At 54.9% G+C, this 19,493-nt stretch overlaps 2 protein-coding genes across 3 annotated transcripts; both read left to right on the forward strand.

Annotated features, from left to right (window-relative positions):
• Positions 1-4,326: 4,326 nt before the first annotated feature.
• LOC122188608 (protein DGCR6) lies at positions 4,327-10,979 on the forward strand. Its single transcript, XM_042887040.1, has 5 exons — positions 4,327-4,486; positions 5,813-5,973; positions 6,164-6,264; positions 9,001-9,141; positions 10,316-10,979. Exons 1-5 carry the CDS (start codon positions 4,371-4,373, stop codon positions 10,397-10,399), a joined length of 603 nt encoding a protein of 200 aa, XP_042742974.1. The 5' UTR covers positions 4,327-4,370; the 3' UTR covers positions 10,400-10,979.
• A 2,316-nt stretch (positions 10,980-13,295) lies between these two features.
• On the forward strand, positions 13,296-18,192 carry SLC7A4 (solute carrier family 7 member 4). 2 transcript variants are annotated; one of them, XM_042887037.1, is made up of 5 exons: positions 13,296-13,346; positions 14,348-15,353; positions 15,457-16,133; positions 16,485-16,593; positions 16,747-18,192. In XM_042887037.1, exons 2-5 carry the CDS (start codon positions 14,372-14,374, stop codon positions 16,938-16,940), a joined length of 1,962 nt encoding a protein of 653 aa, XP_042742971.1. In that variant the 5' UTR covers positions 13,296-13,346; positions 14,348-14,371; the 3' UTR covers positions 16,941-18,192. The 2 variants fall into 2 exon arrangements, with proteins under 2 accessions (XP_042742971.1, XP_042742973.1); XM_042887039.1 differs by lacking the exon at positions 13,296-13,346 and adding an exon at positions 13,495-13,593.
• The last annotated feature ends 1,301 nt before the right edge of the window (positions 18,193-19,493 follow it).

Below are 19,493 nucleotides of genomic sequence, written 5' to 3' on the forward strand. Positions count from 1 at the left end.
GAGAGCCTGAGCTTTTGTTGTAGCTCTGTTCAGTATAATTTAGGAAGGCATGAGTGCATATGCATCCAAGCACTCCAACAAGACCGCTTTGACAGAAGATGGACAGAGGCATCCCACCACCACTACCTGATTTATCCCCGCGCCTGCGCTGGCCTGGATATGGGGGAGTGCTCGTGCTTGTTTAGTCTGTATGGGAGCACAAATCATGGCGCTGTGTCATGACTCTGCCAGGGTCTGGATTTCATTAGGAGCCACATGATCAGTGCGGGCTGCCGCGGCTGGCTGAGCTCCCTCTGTGCTGCACAAGACATGGGGGTGATGGCCGAGGCGCAGTGCTCAGCATCCTGCCCACAGGTGACCCCAACAGAGCCTTTTCATTCATTGCATCCCCTGTGCCCATTGCGGCCCTTGCATCCTTTGCACCCCTTGTATCCTCTGTATCCTTTTTGTTCCTTGCAGCTTTTACAACCCTTGCAGCTCACTGCATCCTTTTGAAGCTCTGCAGCCCACTTTGCATCCTTTCTGCCTCTTAGAGCCCTTGAAACATTTCCAACCCATTGCATCTTTTGCATCCCTTGCACCACTCTCTTGCATTCTTTGCACCCCACTGCATCATCTGCATCCTTTGTGCCCATCGCAGCCCTTGAATCCTTCACATCTCTTGAATCCTGCTGTAGCCCTTGTATCTTTTGCATGCCTTGCAGCTGGTGCCTCTGTGCATGTGCTTCTCTCTCTCACTCCTTGCTCACACGCAGGCTGTACCATAGGGTGGTATGAACATATCCCCCAGCATCACCCAGCCCTGCTGACAAATCTGCTCTGTGAGCAGTGCAGACACGAGGGGCCCAGAACACCCCCTCCAGCCACCAAGTCACAACCAGCTCCTCCATAGAGACCCTGTGTTCTCCATGGGAGCCCCTAAATCCAGACCTTAGTTTAGCTACAGCTCAGGCTGAAATTCCCGTTCAGATGCTCAGCTCCTGAGGCCATAGCAGGGGAACACATTTACTGCACAGCGCTCGTTAAGTTTGGATAAACCCAGTGTACCCAAGGAGGTGGCTGTGAGGCTCCCGTGGTCCCCCCTCACCCAGGGGATGAGTGTGCAGGGGACTGAGGTTGGATGCAAGGCTACAGAAGTACCAAGGGTGGTGACCACACACCCAGCACACCGGCTGGCAGAGTGCAGGACGGGGATAGAGGAATAGATGGACAAATCCCCCATATCTCCCAAATCCCCAGCCCAACCCAAAGCTGAGATCTGGGCTGTGGGCAGGATGCAATTTGGCTCTTGATCTGAGAGCTCTGGCCCTGTTATGCCCCCAGGCTCCCCATCACTTCCCATCATCCTCTACCAAGAAGGCTTTGGGCTTGTTTATGCCATGGTGCATTGATCTCTTTTGGCACAACTGTCTGCCCAGTGGAAACCCACAGCAGCTCCTGGCTCCAATATGGTGACTCAGAGCTGTGGTGACACAGCCACTGCCCCATGAGGGACACCGGGTTCTGGCAGCCATCTCCTGTGGATGGATTTGTGCTCGGGTTTCTCTGGAGGATTTGTTCCTAATTGCAATGTGCTCTGGTTGCAAAAAGGAGCTATCGCAATGCACGCATGTGCACACTCTGCTCTCTGTTTGAATCAGGAGCTCAGCATTTCTGACTGGCCAAACAGGACCTCCAAGGGAAGGTAAAAACCAGGCTCCCTTCCTCAGGTGTGCAGGGAGCAGTGGGCACCTGTGACCGCATCACCCTGGGATCTGAAGCCTCTGAGTCCAGCCACCACGATGCCCTCCAGGCTCTGTGAAGAGATGATGATGCGGCATGAGATGTGAACACCTGAGCCCCCAAATCCTGCCCTGGAAATGACAATCCACGTGCTGCTTGTGGCACTGCTGCTGATGCCATCTCCCTGCTGCCACCCTATCAAAAGCCCACACTGCCTCAGGTCATCAGTGTGCCCCTGTCCCCATCCCTTATGGCACTCGGGCAGCTCCAACCCCCAGCTCTGAATCAATGCCCCCAGCTGCCTTTCCCCAGCGCTGCCCCAATTCCCTGTCACCTCCCAGCTCTTGCACAAAGGCAGTGCTGGCCCTACACACTCCAAGCCCGCTGCCTCATGGCGTGCACACCGGCTCAAATATCCCTGCTGGTTCCCACAAGCAGCTCAGCCTTTCCAAAGCTCAGCCCTCGAGCTGGGAGGAGGCAGCACCCTGAGCCTGCCAAACTAATGAGAAGCGCATGGGACCCACATCTGGTAGCGATTGAGGGGGGAGCAGCGTTGGGAACGAAGGAAGCACATATTTCCTGCAGCACAAAGGAAGGGAGAGGAATGTTCACAGCAGAGCAGAACAGAGTTGGGGCCCTGGGGCGCAGGTCCTTCCCGCAGGCTGCTCCTTCACTTGGGGTAGGGGCACAAAGGCACGAGCAGCATCAGATCTGCAGACCCTCGTGCCAGCAATGGGGTTATGCTCCCACTAGAAACAGATTGGGAGCAGAAAACACAGAGCCAGCAAACTGCCTGAGAAGGGTTACGGGCTGGAGAGATCAAGGCAAGGGCTGCTCTGTGCTGCAACAACAGGAACGTGACTGGGACAGGGACAAGGCAGGGTTGTGCTCAGCAGAACGGAGGCCACATGGTACCACAGCACCACGTCAGGGCACTTGGTCCTGTGCTGGTACTGGGTGGGGTCCTGGCTCCCATCCCTGCTCATCCAAAGCTGCTGGAGGATTTGCAGGTTATATGGCCACAGCTACACAAAAACAGGGCCTTGGGGCAGCAAAATGCTGCCTGGTTGGGATGCAGGTGAGGCAGGGTGAAAACCGAAACATCCAAAGCTGAGTGTCTCATCCCACGAGGAAGCTGATTTAAAAACTGCAAGGAGGTGCAAGTCCTGTCAGCCACTGCACAGCGGGAGCCCTGCTCTGCCTGGCTGTTTGTGACACCCCTGATGGCATGGGGACACCAGGGCTTGCCATTGTGGCTGTAGCCCTTTCCAAGAGAGCTGAGCTGGAGCTGTGCAAGGCACTTCAGCGACATCCCCAGCATGTAGCAGCAGTCACCCAGCAGGGAGCACAGGAGCCAGCCCACAGGTAAGGACTGCAAACAGCACCCAAACTCACACATCTAGCCACAGCTCTCAGCACATCTTTGTGGCAGAGGATGGGGACAGAGGTCCTGGGGTGGTGAAGCCAGTGTACCAGCAGCACTCTGGTACTCTGCACTGCCCCAGCCAAGCTGAGCACCACAACTAATCCCTTTAAATTAAAAGCCTATGTTTTCCATCCCCTACAACCTCAGCTGTAAGCAGCCAGGCTCTGCTCCACGGCTCTGCCTTTGGCAGCTGCAGCTCAGCAAAAACTCTTTGGCAGCTCCTGAGAACAGAGTTAGGAAAATGTAGGTGGATTTGCCTGTTAAAAATACATGGTGAGAGTGAGAGGGATTCATCATCATCCCACCCAAAGCCTGGGATTTGGGGATCACCCTCTTTGAGTGGAAAAAGGAGGCAGCCAAGCAAAACCCAAAGGGATGATTGATATTCAGGGACACTGCAGGGATACCCCGTTTTCCCTGGGCATGTTCCGTGTTCTTCTTTGCCCAAGGAGGCTGTGGATGCCCCATCCCTGCAGGCATTCAAGGCCAGGCTGGATGTGGCTCTGGGCAGCCTGGGCTGCTGGTTGGCGACCTGCACACAGCAGGGGGTTGGAAATGAGATGATCATTGTGGTCCTTTGCAACCCAGGCCGTTCTGTGGTCCTCTAACATGGACACCTCAGCTCCCATTGGGTACACAGTGCAGTTCTTGCGAGCTCTGAAGTCATAATAAGAATCACTCCTTAAGCTTTCAAATGCATTTCGGTGCATCGTTCATTTTGCTAACTCAGGGCAGGAACCTCTCCACGTGGACGGCTGGAATTCATTTGAAACTCAGCCTTGTGAGGAACGTCTTAAATATTGATCTCATTACCTGCTCACAAAAATGGAAAGGAAGGAAGGGAGGGAGGGAGGGAGGAAATATTTTCATTCCAACCCAGCACATGACGTCGAAATGAACTTAATAAACTCCACACGTTTGAAAGAATTATAACAGAGGGATCTGACAGCAGCGTTTCCCTACACTTCGGACTGATCTCCCACACAGGGATGCGGTGACCCAACAGACCCGGCTCACCCTGCGCCAAGGCTCAGGAACTGCCTGGAGCCGCACCGCCCCTTACATCCCGCATCGCCCCTTACATCCCGCACCGCCCCTTACATCCCGCACCGCCCCCTACAGCCCGCACCGCCCCCCGTCCGGCCCCGCAGCCCGGGGAGGCTCCGCCCGCACCGCCGCCTGCGCCTGCGCCGGGCCCGGGCGTTGTGTTGGGCCCGGTGGGATGGAACGGTTCGGTGGTTCTGGATACGAAGCGGCGACGGCGGAGCTGTCCCGGCAGCAGGAGCGGCATTACCGGCTGCTGTCAGAGCTGCAGGAGCTGGTGAAAGCGCTGCCCAGGTACGAGGGGTGGAGGGGAGCGGGGAGGTGTCCGTTGGCTCGGGGTCCGTTGGCTCGGAGTCCGGACTGCAGCTCAAAGCCTGGGCCCCAATCCTGAACCCGGCTTCGAACCCGGCTCCATTTACAAGCCCTGACTCCAAACCCTGACCCCAGCCTCAATTGCTAACCTTGACTCCAGCTCTGAACTCCAATCCCAACTCCGAACCCTGATTCTGAACCCTAAGCCTGACCTCGGTTTCAAACCACAACTCCGAATCCCAATCTTAATCTCAGCCACAACTCTGAACCCCGATCCCAACTCCAAACCTTGATCCAAACCCCAATTCTGAGCTCCATCCCTAACTCCGTACCCTGACCCTGAACCTCAATCCTGACCTCAGTTCCAAACCCCAACTCTGAACCCCAATTCCCAATCCTAATCTCAGCCCCAACTCGAAATCCCAACTCCAAACTTTGACCCAAACCCCAATTCTGAACTCCGACCCTAACTCCAAACCCTGATCCTGTACCCCAGTTCCTGACCTCAGCTCCAAACCCCAACTCCGAACCTCAGTCTTAATCCCAGCCACAACTCTGAACCCCGACCCCACTCCAAGCCTTGACCCAAACCCCAATTCTGAGCTCCAGCCCTAACTCCGTACCCTGACCCTGAACCTCAATCCTGACCTCAGTTCCAAACCCCAACTGTGAACCCCAACTCCAAACCTTGGCTCAAATCCCAATTCTGAACTCGCAACCCTAGCTCCAAACCCTGACCCTGTACCCCCAGTTCCTGACCTCAGCTCCAAACCCCAACTCTGAATCCCAAACTTAATCTCAGCCCCAACTCTGAACACTGAACCCAGCTCCAAACCTTGACTCGAATCCCAATTCTGAACCCCAACCCTAACTCCAAACCCTGACCCTGAACCTCAGTCCTGGCCTCAGTTCCAAACCCCGATTCTGAACACCAACCCCAACTCTGAACCCCAATTCCCAATCCTAATCCCAACCCCAACTCTGAACCTTGGCCCAAACCCCAACTCTGAACCCCAACTCTGAGAATGCTGACTCCAGTTCCAAACTCCAGTACTGATCCAACCCCAGCTCCCAACACTGAGCCCAATTCCAAGCCCCAGCCTTATCCCTCCAACTCCCAACTCTTATCCCTCCAACCCCAGCCTCCAATCCCAACTCTGAACGCCAGCTCTGACTTCAAAAAGCCCAACTCTGACTTCAATTCTGAACCCTGGTTCCAAACCCAAGCCTTAACCTCAACTCCAACCCCCAATTCCAAGCTGTAACCCTGATCCCAGCCCTAACCCCGACCCCGCTGTGTCCCTGCAGCTCCTGCCAGCAGCGCTTGTCCTACACGACGCTGAGCGACCTGGCGCTGGCACTGCTGGATGGGACGGTGTTTGAGATCGTGCAGGGGCTGCTGGAGATCCAGCACCTCACTGAGAAGAACCTCTACAGCCAGCGCCTCAAGCTGCATAGCGAGCACCGCGGTCAGCAGGGAAAGGGATTTGGGGTGGGGGACGCGGGGGGCATTGGGGTGAGGTGGTGGTGGTGGGGCGTTGGGGTCGCGGGTGTGGGGAGTTGCAACCAGGAGCCTGGGTCGCTGCAAGGAGGCAATGGGGAGGTGTGGGGATGGGGGTGGGGGTGTTGTCCTGATGCTGTCCCCATCCCTGGGCGCAGGGCTGAAGCAGGAGCTCTTCCACCGGCACAAGGAGGCCCAGCAGTGCTGCAGGCCGCACAATTTGCCGCTGCTCCGCGCCGCCCAGCAGCGAGAGATGGAGGTAAGGGGGGAGCAGGAGGGCGCAGCCACCCCTCACTGCCCTCCACGTGGGCACAGAAGTTGTCGCAGGGGTTCGCAGGCATTTTGCTACCAGGAAATGCTGGTTGTCCCAGCACCGGAGCTGGCACGGTTTGAGGGATGTCACGACCCCTGTGAACACCAAAGGGTGAAAGCAGGGAATGCCTGAAAGTTGTGATTTACTCGGTTACAGTGGTAAAGGAGAAATAACCTGAGGTACCTAAAGGCACAGATTGATTCTTGGTTTCCCAAAGCATTTCTGGAAAAGAGCTTCAGCATGAGTGGGACATTGAGTCCCAAAGGTCTGAAGATCCTCTTATCTACCTGTTAGTGATAAGATAAAGACAGTTTTTAAAGTAAGGGAAATTACAAGTAGCTGGTTATCTTAATCTGTGTAATTTAAATGTATGTGTGAAGCTACTTTACTTCACATCAGGCAAACATGTAACTGTTTAAATGTTGGCTTTCTCCTGACCTTTACCCATAATAACCACAGCCTGAGAGCCCTTTTGTTTCCTCTTCCCTCATTTCCTATTGAGATGGCTGAAGTCAGGCTGGGCCTGCATCCCTTTCACTGCTGTGTGTGATGTGTAAATGCATCGTAATAGTAAGTAATAGTCCATGCTGTCTGTTCCAAAGCATTTCCAGTACTGCATTCATCCACTAGGCTTTGTTCACACTAGATGACAAACATACCCACACGTGTGGTTTTTCTCCTTGTGTTGCATCCTGTACAATTTCTCCCCACTTCCTTTTAGCTTCCCAATTCCTTCCTGTGTTCTTTATTCCTCAGGAGGAAGTTGCTGAAGTTACTTCTTCCCTTTTCTGTGTTCTGCTGTTTCTGTTGTAGTGCACTTTGGGAATGGATCCGTCATCTTAGTGATGGGATTGTCTAATCAGAGCTGCTCTCTGGTTCAAGGACCAGCTCCTATGGGTTCCTATGGGATCAGTCCCACAGGAGAAATAATACAGGATATGGTTTGGGGATGTCCAGCTTCCTAGTGGTATCTGTAGCCTTAAAAACAAAAAAACAATTGGCCTAGCATGGCAACTCCCCAACCACCTGAGCTGAAGCAAGGCTTGTGTTTAAGCCTTAGTTTTCTCAGAGTCTTTGGTGCCTTTCTGTGTCTCAGAATTGGGTGCCTGGCTCTAAATGGCACACAGATAACTAAGCCTCTCATTTCAAACCCAAGGGTGGGAAAGTCACTCCTTCAGCACAATGTCTGCAGTATATCCAAAAACGGTTACATGAGGCAGCTCCTTCTTCTTGGGAGTAAGAATTGCTCCTCATTTAGGCCAGGCCTTTTGCAGACAGTTGTTGATGCATTCACTCTGCAGACAGAGCTCAGTTTTTGTGCAGGCTGCTCAGGCCCAAATCCTCCATCGTTCACAGTCTGGCTTTTCCACAGAGCTTCCAGCTGAGCACATGCTTTCCATTCCCTTTTCACATGGATTTGTCCAGGTCTTTTAAACCACAGCCATCAATACAAGAAGTATCACCAGACCCGGTGACTTCTCTCTTTCTGTGCAGTAAGGATTATTATTACTTTGAATATTTCTGGCTGAATGCTTGCCTTGGTTTATAATGTTACAGAGAGGCAGCACGGCGTGGGTAAAGTGTTTAAACTTGTGTCACTTAGCTGTTAGCAGAGAAGGAGCTTTGTGTTTAGGTCAGGTTTGGTGTCTCCTGGCTTTCCCTGTGGCTTGAGAAGGAAGACTGCTGTTCACTATCACCCAGCAAGATCCTGCTGCCTACCCATGCCCCTTTCTGCAGCTAGCAGAACATGGTAGTGTTCTTAGAGCTGCCCACAGCACCTGATTTCTTGTGTGCCTTTGAATTAGTCACTGATCTCCATGTTCCAGGTGGAGAGGGTGATTTACACGCCACTGCTACACCTTGTGTCTGTGGCAAAGTGAGTTCCAGCTCTGCCATCCTGTGCTTAGGCAGTGGGTCCTTGCTTCTATTGTTCCCTTTGTTCTGTTAAGGCAGAGCAGGAGGGCCTGTGTGCTTCTGATAGGGCTGTTTTGGCAAGTCCTCACTTGATAACATTCTCAGTTTGCCAGAAGCAGAGCCCCAGCAGGCTGCAGTTCCAAGCAATGCTTCAGCTTGCCGTTGTCAACAAAAAAAATAAGCTGTGCTTCCTGTTGCAAAGTTGGGAGTGGAGAGTTTGGCTCTTTAGTGAATCAGCAGGAGCTGGGCCTGATGTACTGCTGCAGAGCTGTGCTCGGAGAACATGCAAGCATCTGAGCTGGCTCTGGTGCTTTTTGCTCATCTGTGTCACTCCTCCAAGTCCTCCTGCAGTTTCAGCAGTGCTGTGAGGGATGTGTGACTTCTGGGCTACTGACTTCGTAGTGCATGTACTGCTGAAGTACTTGGCTGCAGCCTGCTGCTGCTCAGGAAAAGTCATTCAGATCGCAGTCTGCTGCTCACGGTCTCTTTCCTGGCTTCAAAATGCACTTAAGCAGGCTAGTCCCAGCTGTTTCCCTGTGCTTTGTAGTGAGAGGTAGCTCACTGTAAGGCATGGCAAGCACCCAAGGTAAGATCTGAGGCTGTGCTTGCTGCCCTCTGCTGTCCTTGGAGGAGGCAAAGTCATCCGAATTGCTGTGCTTTAAGGGTGTAGGAGCTCTTTGGTTTCAGTAAAAGATGTTGAGAGGAGAAAAAAAACACGGGATGAAGGAAAACATTCCCCCACCCATCTGTTGAATATTACCTTCTCAGGCTGTGGAGCAGCGAATTCGAGAGGAGCAGCGAATGATGGATGAGAAAATCGTCTTGGAACTGGACCAAAAAGTGATCGACCAGCAGAGCACCCTGGAAAAGGCTGGGGTGTCTGGCTTCTACATCACCACCAACCCCCAGGTCAGTGTGTGAGCAGTGAGGGTGAGAGCTGGCCGTGCTCCTGTGCCAACAACTTGTTTTGGTTTCAGTCTATTAATGAACTCTGAATTCTGGCTCGGAAAGAATGATTGCTCCTTTGCCCCATCAGCTGGAGGGCACTGTGCTCTCAGCAGGTCAGGGTTGTAGCAGAGCAGCAGAAGTGCATCAGACAGGGCTCTTAAAACCTGAGAGCAGCCACCGAGGTTTCCTTTCTGCTGTCCACCACAGGAATGGAAAACTGCAGCTTCCAAAACTTTCTTGGGATGCCATGGAAGCTTGCAGTGAATACAGAAACAGGTGATTTTTTCACTGCGTTTCCAGTTGATTAAATTTAATTTTGACAAGGATGCATTAAAGAGAAAATCTGGCTTAAGCTCAGTTAAACAGCCGTCTTCTAAAGCCACACAATTTCTGCTTGTGTATCTTTAAGAAAATCCTTTTTTTTCCTGTTATTACTCATCTATATACTGAAATCATTTCTTTGTCCTCCCCCTCCCTTGCTCCTGCCTGTTATGTTATTTCTGACAGTAATAATTCTTAACAGGGTTCTCATTTGCTATTTCTCACTTGTTTGCCTTTATGATAGCTGGTAACCCTTGACTTCCAGTGCAAGAAATCACTGCTGGTGTCTGTCGTTCTTCACACATTTCCTGTCAGTAGATGTGTTTTCCTCAGTCTGTTATGTAAACTGCCTGTTCATGCAGTTGATATGCTTATTTATTTATTTTTTTAATACAAAAGTAGATTTTCATTCCCATGATGTAATGTCTACAAGCCTGAGTCACAGGGCAGAGCTTAGAGAATGGATGTTGCACCGTGTGCAGGGGACGTGCAGGCTGTGCTGCATGGCTTGTGAGCTGAACGTGAGTGAAGAACAAGCAGGTGGCAAGAGGGATGCAAGGGAGCCATGAGCTGCTGGTGGTGTTATAGGTAGTGGTGATGTCAGCTCAGTGACAGCCGTGGAAAATTGGGTGCTTTGGAGGATGCAGGAGGGAATTGTATGCACCATCACAGCAGCGTGTTGCATGTATCTTTGGAGAGTCCTTGTCTTCTCCTGGAAAGGATCAGGCACTGAATGGTACCGTGGTACCAATGAGTCCTTCCTGCAGAAGGGATGGGATCTTCTTACCCTTGCATTAATGTCTTTGTTTTCCAGGAGCTGACTTTACAGATGAACTTACTGGAATTGATTCGGAAGTTGCAGCAGAAGGAATCTGAGTCGGAGAAGGCTTTTCCCTGAACAAGAAGGAGTTTTCTTCTGACTTCCCTCTAAAGAATAGACTTAATGCATTTGCTTTATGTTATATTAGGAAGAGGCTACTGGCCTGCAACTGCAGAATAGCTGAAACCCTTAGGTTACCTTTAGAGATAGGCCTCCAGAGCACAGAGCCTGAAGAGCTCCAGGCTGCCCTTCCACTCAGCAAAGCAAGAAGCATGGTAGCCCTTCCTGCTGTGTTGCACTGAGTTGCTAAGACAAGGGCTGACAGAGTATTAATCTGCCACATCCAGCCTGCAGAGACCAGTGTCACCTCTAAATTATGATCTGCTCTTCCGAATCGAGGAGGAGTGTTTGATAAGGGATGGGAGAGGTGAGTAACTGTCCTGTCAGACAGGAAGCAAGGTGTGCTTGCTTTCCTTTGCAGGCTCAGTGTGCAGGTAGTTGGCAGGTGGGGAAAAAAAAGTTGGAGTTGTATCTACAGCAAGGTGTGTTTGTGTGTGCTGAGGCAGAAAGAACAGGCAGGCACTTCACAGAGAGACACTGAGGTGAATAACATGCAATTCTCCTCTGAGTTCTATTAAAATTCTGTACTGAACCATGACATGGTGTCAGTCGTGCTTTCACCTGACTCAAGCAGCCAAAAAGACATGGGAGCTTTTGTTTTGTTACTCTAAAACAGCTCCAAATGGATAGAAATATTCTGCACAGGCCTCTGGGGCTGCAGTTTTCTGAAGGTCAATGGTCACACATATGGGTTTTCTATCCCTGCTCTGGGTCTGCGCTGCACTGAAGCTGGGGAGCTGGAGTGGTGCTGAGAGCTCTCAGAGATGAGCTGATGAACCCTGCGGGCCTCAGGACTTGGTGCACAGGAGGAATGGGGGCACTTGTGTGCAATCAGCTTTGTGTGTGCAAGAAATGTGCCAGCTGATGTGCAGTGTTGGCTGCTCACAGGAGATAGGGTGGTGCGAGGCAGCGTCAGGAAGCAGCTCTCTTCAGGGATGAGTGGCTCTTCAAGTCAGAGCAGCTGCTGGAAGTGGATCAAGGAGTTCTGCCATCCTGTGCTGAAGGGCTTTGATGACACACAGATCACTGCTTAAAGGTTCTCCAGCAGTTCTACAGCCAAGGATTGTGTTTGGGAGGTTTCTCCTTTAGTGCTGCCGTTTGCTCTTGCCTGCATCCTCTGTTATTACTACAACAGCCTCTGTTCACAGCACAAGACAATATTAGAAGATTCAGCACACAGTTAATTACTGAAGCTAGGACATGGGGTACTGCCCCTTAATCAAGGTGCTATAAGCCTTTATGTCCTTACAGAAGCAGATGGCTGAAGCCAGAGAGGTTTTCAGCAAACTGGGGCCGTCACCAACTCAAATAGGGAAACTGCAAAGGTGCTGGCAGAGTTTGTGGGCAGCCTTTTGGTAGGAAGAGCTGGCTGTGCTACAGATGAACACACTGGAGCTGAATTCCTGCAGCACTGTGAAAAGCAAAGAGGCCGGAGCTGTTGCTCCCAGGCAGCAGCAGAGCCTGCAGTGCAGCTGGAGGAGCTTGGAGCACCTGCAGGCAGCAAATGCAGCCCCTCAGCATCGCTGCACAGCTTCACAGCCCAGTGTTGAGCAGAGCAGAGCCCACCACAGCCCAGAGCCCCCAGCACACGGCGCGTGCAGGGCTCTGCCACCCACCCCAGCTTCCTCCAAGGCTGTGGCATCCGCAGCAGGCTGCTCCGGCAGCACCATGACAACAGAGCTTCCTGCTCCCACCATCTGGTTTCAGTTGCACACGGCTCTGCCAGGCAAACAATCCCCGCTGAAATTTTCCATGCCTGCAGCCTGGCCACAGGTCAGGAGGTTTCTCTTCTTTTTTTCTTCTTTTTTTTTTCTTTTTGAGAGAGAGAGAGGCTTTCTGAGAGGGGCATGGAGTTCTCAGATGTGGTTCAGTGGTTGGAAAGGTTATTTTAAGAGAATAAAGCTCCTGGTGTAGCTTGTGATCAGTGACCATCCCCAGGGGACTGGCTGCAGCCCTTCTCCTGCACTGGTGTTGGATCTTAGGAGAGTGACCCAGAAGCTGCCCCAGCTGGAAATGCAGCAGCTCTGCTCCCGTGCAGCCCTGCAGCTCTTGGGTGCCATAGGAACACTTGGCTGGGGACCTGCTGTGCTCCTGATGGCATCTCAGGTGGCTTCAGCCGCTGCCAAAGCCTCAGTGCTGCCATCAGCAGCATGGAGAAGCAAAGCACGATAGGATCCGGTTACCATGGGCTGGTAGAAGGTGAGCAAAGGCACGCAAGCTGGAGGAGGAGCAGAGAGCAATAGTAGGAAGAAACAAGGTGAATTTCCTGCTGCCTTCTCCTGTGCTTTGCTGGGCTGATCAGGGCAGTGTGGGCCCGTCCAAGGGAGGATGTGGATTTGGGGGGGGGGATGAAGGTGAGTTTATGTACATGGAAGCACCGAATGGTGAAGGACAGGTGCCGAGTTGTTCATCACCACTGAAAGTATTTGGGGTGATGGCTGGTCCCAAGAAATGTCCACAGAATCAGGTCCACAGAATGTCAGCATTAGTGCTCAGTAGCTATCGTGGAATCAAATGATGCATTAGGAAGGCTTTAGATAGGAGCAGAGAAGGAAACAAGAAACGTTTTGCTGCTATGAAACCACCGGTGCACCCACGTCCATCCACGGCTCCTTCATGCCGGGAACGGTTCCGTGCGAGGCCCGATGGGGGACCTCGCTCCTCAGTCTGAGCTGCGAGCATCGCGGCACCCATAACTGGAAGGGACCTACGAGCATCTCGCAGTCCGTCCGCAGGCTTCGCACAGATCTACCCGAGCGGACCCACCAGGTGGCAGCCGCCCACCGCCGTGTTGGAGGCGGGGCCGGGGCGGGGCGAGGCGGCGGCGGCGGTGCGGTGCAGGTGCGGGGCCGGAGCCACGCGGACCCCCCCCCGGCCGCGCCCTCGGAGCCGCCGGGGCGCAAAGGTGAGCGAGGCCGGAGGTGGGGGGAGCTTTGGGGTTCGATGTCTGCGTGAGATTTCGCTTTCTTCCGGAGCCAGGAGGTTCTCCCCCCCCCCACCCACCCCCCCCGCGTCCTGGATCAACACCCGCACGGACAAAGGGCGGTGGCTCCGCTTCTTCTGATCCCGGTGACGGATGCGGAGCTGCGTGCGTGTCACCGCGGCTCCGTTCCCGTGGACGGGGCCGGGAGGAACCCGGCTGTGGATCGGAGGTTTGGGGGAGCGGCTCCTGAGCCATCTGAGCAGGGTTTGGGGGATTGGGAGCAGCCCCCGAGCCGCAGATGGAGCGCGTTGCGTCCTGGTGGTTCCGTGCGTTGGTTTGACCCCAGGGAAGCGGCCGGCGCAGACCCTGCGTGGCCCCTTGATGGGCTTTCAGTACACCGAGGCTTCTTCTGGGCAGGGAGGTGATGGATAAGGTGTCGGGCAGCAGCGCGGTCTGCTGTGCCCGGAGTGGGTTGGTTTGTGTTCTAACAGCGATCTTTCAAAAGGGAAGGGTGAGGAAATGCTGTACTGGGGGTGCTGCGGTTCCCCTCCACCTGGTTTCCAGGCACGGCTTCCTGCACAGTGCCTAAAGCAGCACACTGCAGGGCTGACCCCAGTGCACGCTACAGAGCAGGGATGTTTGTGCTCAGCAGGTCTGAACCCAAGGAAACGTGTGACTTCCCCTCCCTGTGCCCCGCTTTCCTAGGCTCTGCAAAGAGACAGGATTTAGGCAGTGGAGGAGAAGAACAGGGCTGCTCAGTCATGGAATTGTTAAGGTTGGAAAAGACCTCTCAGATCCCCAACCCATTCCCATCATGCTTATTGCCCACGTCCCTCTGTGCCACATCCCCACGGTTCTTGAACACATCCAGGGACGGTGACTCCACCACCATTTCTCTGGTCCCAGTGGGTCACGTAGCAGAGTGGAACCAGAGCATTCCCAATCTGCTGCTGGGCTCCTCGTGACTTCCTGCTTCCCACCAGGTCTCCCAGCAGGGCACCTACAGGATGGCGAGATGGCTGCCTCGCTCCACGGACCTGACCCGCTTCTGCCAGAAACTCAACAGAGTGAAGACCTTGGAGGCCGACATGATGGAGACGTCCTTCAACAGGTGCCTTTCCACCATCGACTTGACGCTGCTGGGCATCGGGGGCATGGTGGGCTCTGGGCTTTATGTCCTCACAGGCACCGTGGCCAAGGAGATCGCCGGCCCCGCCGTCATCGTCTCCTTCATCATTGCTGGCTTCGCCTCCCTCCTGGCTGCTCTCTGCTACGCTGAGTTTGGGGCCCGGGTGCCCAAGACGGGCTCTGCCTACATGTTCACCTACGTGTCCGTGGGTGAGATTTGGGCTTTTCTCATCGGCTGGAACGTGCTGTTGGAGTACATGATCGGGGGCGCAGCGGTGGCCAGGGCCTGGAGCGGTTACCTGGACTCCATCTTCAACCACAAAATTAAGAACTTCACCGAGACCCACGTTGGCACCTGGCAGGTTCCCTTCCTGGCCCACTACCCTGACTTCCTGGCGGCTGCCATCTTGCTGGTGGCCACCGCCTTCATCTCCTTTGGGGCCAAAGTGTCCTCCTGGCTCAACCACGTCTTCTCAGCCATCAGCATGGGCGTCATCCTCTTCATTCTCATCATGGGCTTCGTTCTTGCGCAGCCCAAGAACTGGAGTGCCCAGGAGGGGGGCTTTGCCCCCTATGGGCTGTCAGGCATCATGGCTGGCACAGCCACCTGCTTCTACGCCTTTGTGGGCTTCGATGTCATCGCAGCCTCCAGCGAAGAAGCCAGGAACCCGCAGAAGGCCGTCCCTAGGGCCATTGCATTCTCATTGGGGTTGGCCACCGGTGCCTACATCCTCGTGTCCGTGGTGCTGACGCTGATGGTGCCCTGGCACACGCTGGATCCCGACTCTGCCCTGGCTGACGCTTTCTACAGGAGGGGCTATGCCTGGGCAGGATTCCTGGTGGCTGCCGGCTCCATCTGCGGTGAGTGTGGATTTGTGGGAGGAGGTGGGAGAGCGCGAGGTCGGGTGCCGGTTTGGTTGGGGCCCACTCTCACGTGGGGCCCTTTTCTCTGCCCACCCCTCAGCAATGAACACGGTCCTGCTGAGCAACCTCTTCTCCCTGCCACGCATCGTCTACGCCATGGCCGAGGACGGGCTCTTCTTCCAGGTGTTCTCCCGGGTGCACCCGCGCACGCAGGTGCCCGTCATCGGCATCGTGGTCTTTGGGCTGCTCATGGCCCTGTTGGCCCTCGTCTTTGACCTGGAGGCTCTGGTGCAGTTCCTGTCCATCGGCACGCTGCTGGCCTACACCTTCGTGGCCGCCAGCATCATCGTGCTGCGCTTCCAGCAGCAGAAGGCGGATGGCCCCGCGCAGCCGGCGGGCAGCCAGCCCAACCCTGAGCAGCGTGAGGGCATGGCTGCCCCCGAGCTGAAGGAGTACGAGTCCTTCTCTGACAAGCTGCAGCTGGTGGGGAGTGACAAGAGCAAGGAGCACCGCGAGCCAGGGCAGCTGAAGGCAGCCTTCGAGCCCTACCTGGAGTTTCTCAGTGACTTCTACCCGGGCGAGGTGGTCACGGTGGCTGTGGTAACCCTGATGGTGTCTGCTGTCTGCCTTTGCTCAATCTTGGTGTTTGGCAACACCCACCTTCACCTGCCCACCTGGAGCTACTCTCTGCTGCTCGTCCTCTTCAGCCTGGGCTTCGTGCTCAGCCTCCTCCTCATCTGGGCACATGAGCAGCAGCGCAGCACCCAGACCTTCCAGGTGGGTCCCATGCTGATATTAAGGGGAAGTTGTTAGGGGCAAATTCCTTATTCTGAGGGTATCGAGGCTCTGGCCCAGGCTGCCCAGAGAGCTGTGGGTACCCCATCCCCAGCAGTGCTCCAGGCCATGGATGGGGCCCTGGGCAGCCTGAGTGGGTGGGGACAACCAGCCCAGGGCAGGGTTTGGAGCTGGGGGAGCTGCAAGGTCTCTCCCAACCCAATTATGCTGTGATTCTATGACTGGCATGGGGTATTGGTGTCAGCAGCATCACCTGGGGTGCAGGTGTGGTTGATAGGAGGCAGTCCTGGGGCACAGCTGGCAGCCCCTCACCGCTAACTCCATCTCTTGCAGATCCCCCTGGTTCCCCTGTCCCCAGCACTGAGCATTGTCCTCAACATCTATCTCATGCTGAAGCTCAGCTACATGACGTGGCTCCGCTTTGCCATTTGGCTCATCCTTGGTGAGTGCTCCCGGTACCCAGAAACCATTTATTCTGGCAAGAGGAAAGCACTTGCTGCAGGTCCTGGGACCTGATGGCAAGGCTGAGCCAGGACCTCTGTGCCAGGGCTGTGCTGTTGGGTGGACGTGCTGACCTCCCTCTCCCTCACTCCAGGCCTGCTCGTCTACTTTGGCTACGGCATGTGGCACAGCAAGGAGAACCTACGGGAGCCACGACCACAACGTGTCAGCGCCCGCTACGTGGTGTTCCCCAGTGGCAGCCTGGAGGAAACGGTGCAGGCAGTGCAGCCCAGCCCTCAGCCTGCCGCCGGGCTGCCGGACACCGACACCACTGAGGTCAAGAGATGACGCCCGTGGGAGGGGGCTCTGTGGCTCTGGCAGTGCCCGCCCACCCTCCGGACCCCTCTGCTCTGCCTGACCCCTGTGCGGCGAGGGCTGCCCGGGTGCAGGGCTCTGTCCAGGGGTGCTGCTCACTCTTCCTTGCAGAGCATGGTGGGGCTGGCCCCCTCCCTCCCAGCATTGGAGGGCAGCGCTCTGCCCTCAGCCCCAGTGCCTGCCATGCTCAGAGGGAGCCTCATCCCCACCCTGTTCCCCTGCGCCCACCCAGATGCTGTGCAGCAAATCCCCTTTTTCCAGCTCATCTCCACTGCCTTGCATGGATGGAGGATGAAGACAGGCAGTGTGCCCATCCCAGCCTCATCCTGGCTTCTGCTGCAGCCCTGCTGAGCCCTGTGCTGCTGTTCCCTCTGCCTGAACCTCTCTGGTGCTTCTTCCCTTCGATGCCAGTACTGAGAGGCACAAGGAGCAGCCAGGGCCACGCAAGCTGGGGAAGGGACATGGCAGCGTGAAGGCAGGGACCTGGTTTGTAGGCAGGACTATGGAAAGGGTGGCACAGCTTGTGCCCTTCCCCTGTGCCCCAGCAGCTGCCACACCTCTGGGCTCGGGTGCTGCCTTTCCCAGGGGCTCAGGATTGGCTCAGTGGGTGCTTTTTGGTGTCATCCCCCCAGGTGCAGGTTTTGGAGGGTGCTGGAAGAGGCTGCCGAACCCCTCAGGCTTTGCAATGCAGACCTCCTGCCCCACAGCATCCCAGCATCCTCCTATGGGGCCGTGCCCTGCTGGGAGCTGCTCTTATCCCCTGCCCAGTCCCCTTGGGGGCTCTGCACCCCTGGACAGTGCCCATGTCCTGCTCCCCCCGCACTGTCACTGCTGCCCAGCCCCTGCCCCGCTGCGGCCCTGTTTGGCACCTCTGTGTAGTGGTTGTGAGCAACGGGCTGACCTGTTCACCCCCATAAACGCTGGTTCTGCAATGGCTCTGGGTGCATGTGCTGTGTTCCCCCTATAGCCCACTTCTTCCCAGCAGTGAATGGCTTTTGGCCAGAGCTGTGGGTGTAGGGCAGGGAGCTGGAGCCCTATGGATGCATAGAAGCTTTCAGCCCCAGTGTCAGCTGCAAGGACAGGGCTGAGCAGAGCGGTGTCCTGGCACTGGGATAGGGTCTGTGGTGTTGTCCCAGAGCTGTGACCTGAGCTGAGAGAATGTGCAAACCCAGTGTCAATGATGTGAATTAAAGACAAGCCACAGAATACATGCGTGGCCCCAGCACGGCCGTTGTTCTGCACTGTTCCATGAGCTTAACCAGCCCAAATGGAGTTGTAAAAATGCAGAGAAACAATGCTCACCTGTAAGAGTGATGGTGGCCATGGGGACCACGTGGGCTGTGTGTGGGGGGGGAGTGACGTGGCTGCAGGGAATTAAGGATGGAGATGTGATTAGTGGCAGCCTGGGAGGAGCGTGCCCTCTGCAGCACCATTGGGTTGGTTACACTCCTTACCCAGGGCTACAGGATTGGTTGGTTCTTCTGTTCCATCCCACGTCCTGCTGAGGTAATGTGCCCTACACAGAACACATACTAATTGGTTTTAAATTGTCCACCTAATAATGCTCAAAGCCATTTTTTTCTCAGTAGCCACCGCTAGCCAGGGAGCAATCCTACAATGATTTGTTCATTAAAGGAAACAGCGTTTTTCTGGGGCTCGTGATACTGGTCTAATCAGCCCGGCTGGATTGCGTGGAGATCAGTCTAATTGCAGTGCTCCAGGGTGAGGTATGTAGGTCAGAGTGGTATAACAGTTCTGGAAAACTGACACGGCTGTGGAGGTCATGGGGCAGCTCCCACGTGCCGTGGTCCAGGCTCTGCTTGGGGCTGCTGCATGGGTGAGCATCCCCACTGCACTGGGGAGCGGTAGAGCACTGAGTTTTGGGGCCTTTTCCAACTCTGTGGTTCTCAGCCATCTGCCACCCCCCTGCACAGAGGAGCTGCAGGGCTGGCTGCAAGTAATCCGCTCCTTATCCCACGTGAGCCTCCCATCCTCCTGCACACACAGCCTGAGGATGGATGAGGAAAGCGCTGTGCAGTGAATACCCTCCTTCCCTGGGCCTGAGAAAGGCAGGATGTTGAAAACTGGCACACGCCCGGGTGTATGCATTCCCTCATCCCCAGCACAAGGAAAATCGGGCTGAATATCGAATAGAGGTGAAAGCACTCACAAAAACACTCCTGTGTGCTGGTGGAGCAGCTCGGAGTCGTGCTGCAGGCTGCTCCATCCCCGCCCCAAATGATGCTTAGCAGTAGCTAAACATTTTGTGATCACCAGCATGACTTGCACCAGAGCTGTTTCACGTGGATCTGGATCTGCCTGGAGCATGAAGGCTCACCTGCCAGAAACAACCAGAGAAGATCAGGAGTGCTGCAAGGAACCATGCTGCTGGTCTGCAAGGAGGTGTAGAGGAGTAAGGCTGCAAGCAAAAGCAAAACAAAAGCTACCCAATAACGAAGGAGAAATTATCACTAATGCCAACAACCAGTATTTCCAGAGCTTAAAACATGAATGGTTTGGACAGTG

The sequence above is a fragment of the Lagopus leucura genome, unplaced genomic scaffold (assembly GCF_019238085.1).
Source record: "Lagopus leucura isolate 7727_CA_CO unplaced genomic scaffold, USGS_WTPT01 Super-Scaffold_100071, whole genome shotgun sequence".
Taxonomy (NCBI): domain Eukaryota; kingdom Metazoa; phylum Chordata; class Aves; order Galliformes; family Phasianidae; genus Lagopus; species Lagopus leucura.

Coding starts and splice junctions, on each gene's coding strand:
- SLC7A4 (XM_042887037.1), top strand. CDS start 14,372: ATGGCGAGATGGCTGCCTCGCTCCACGGACCTGACCCGCTTCTGCCAG. Junction 16,134..16,484: donor GCAGCACCCAGACCTTCCAG/GTGGGTCCCATG, acceptor CATCTCTTGCAG/ATCCCCCTGGTTCCCCTGTC. Junction 16,594..16,746: donor TGCCATTTGGCTCATCCTTG/GTGAGTGCTCCC, acceptor CCCTCACTCCAG/GCCTGCTCGTCTACTTTGGC.
- LOC122188608 (XM_042887040.1), top strand. CDS start 4,371: ATGGAACGGTTCGGTGGTTCTGGATACGAAGCGGCGACGGCGGAGCTG. Junction 4,487..5,812: donor CTGGTGAAAGCGCTGCCCAG/GTACGAGGGGTG, acceptor GTGTCCCTGCAG/CTCCTGCCAGCAGCGCTTGT. Junction 6,265..9,000: donor CCCAGCAGCGAGAGATGGAG/GTAAGGGGGGAG, acceptor TTACCTTCTCAG/GCTGTGGAGCAGCGAATTCG.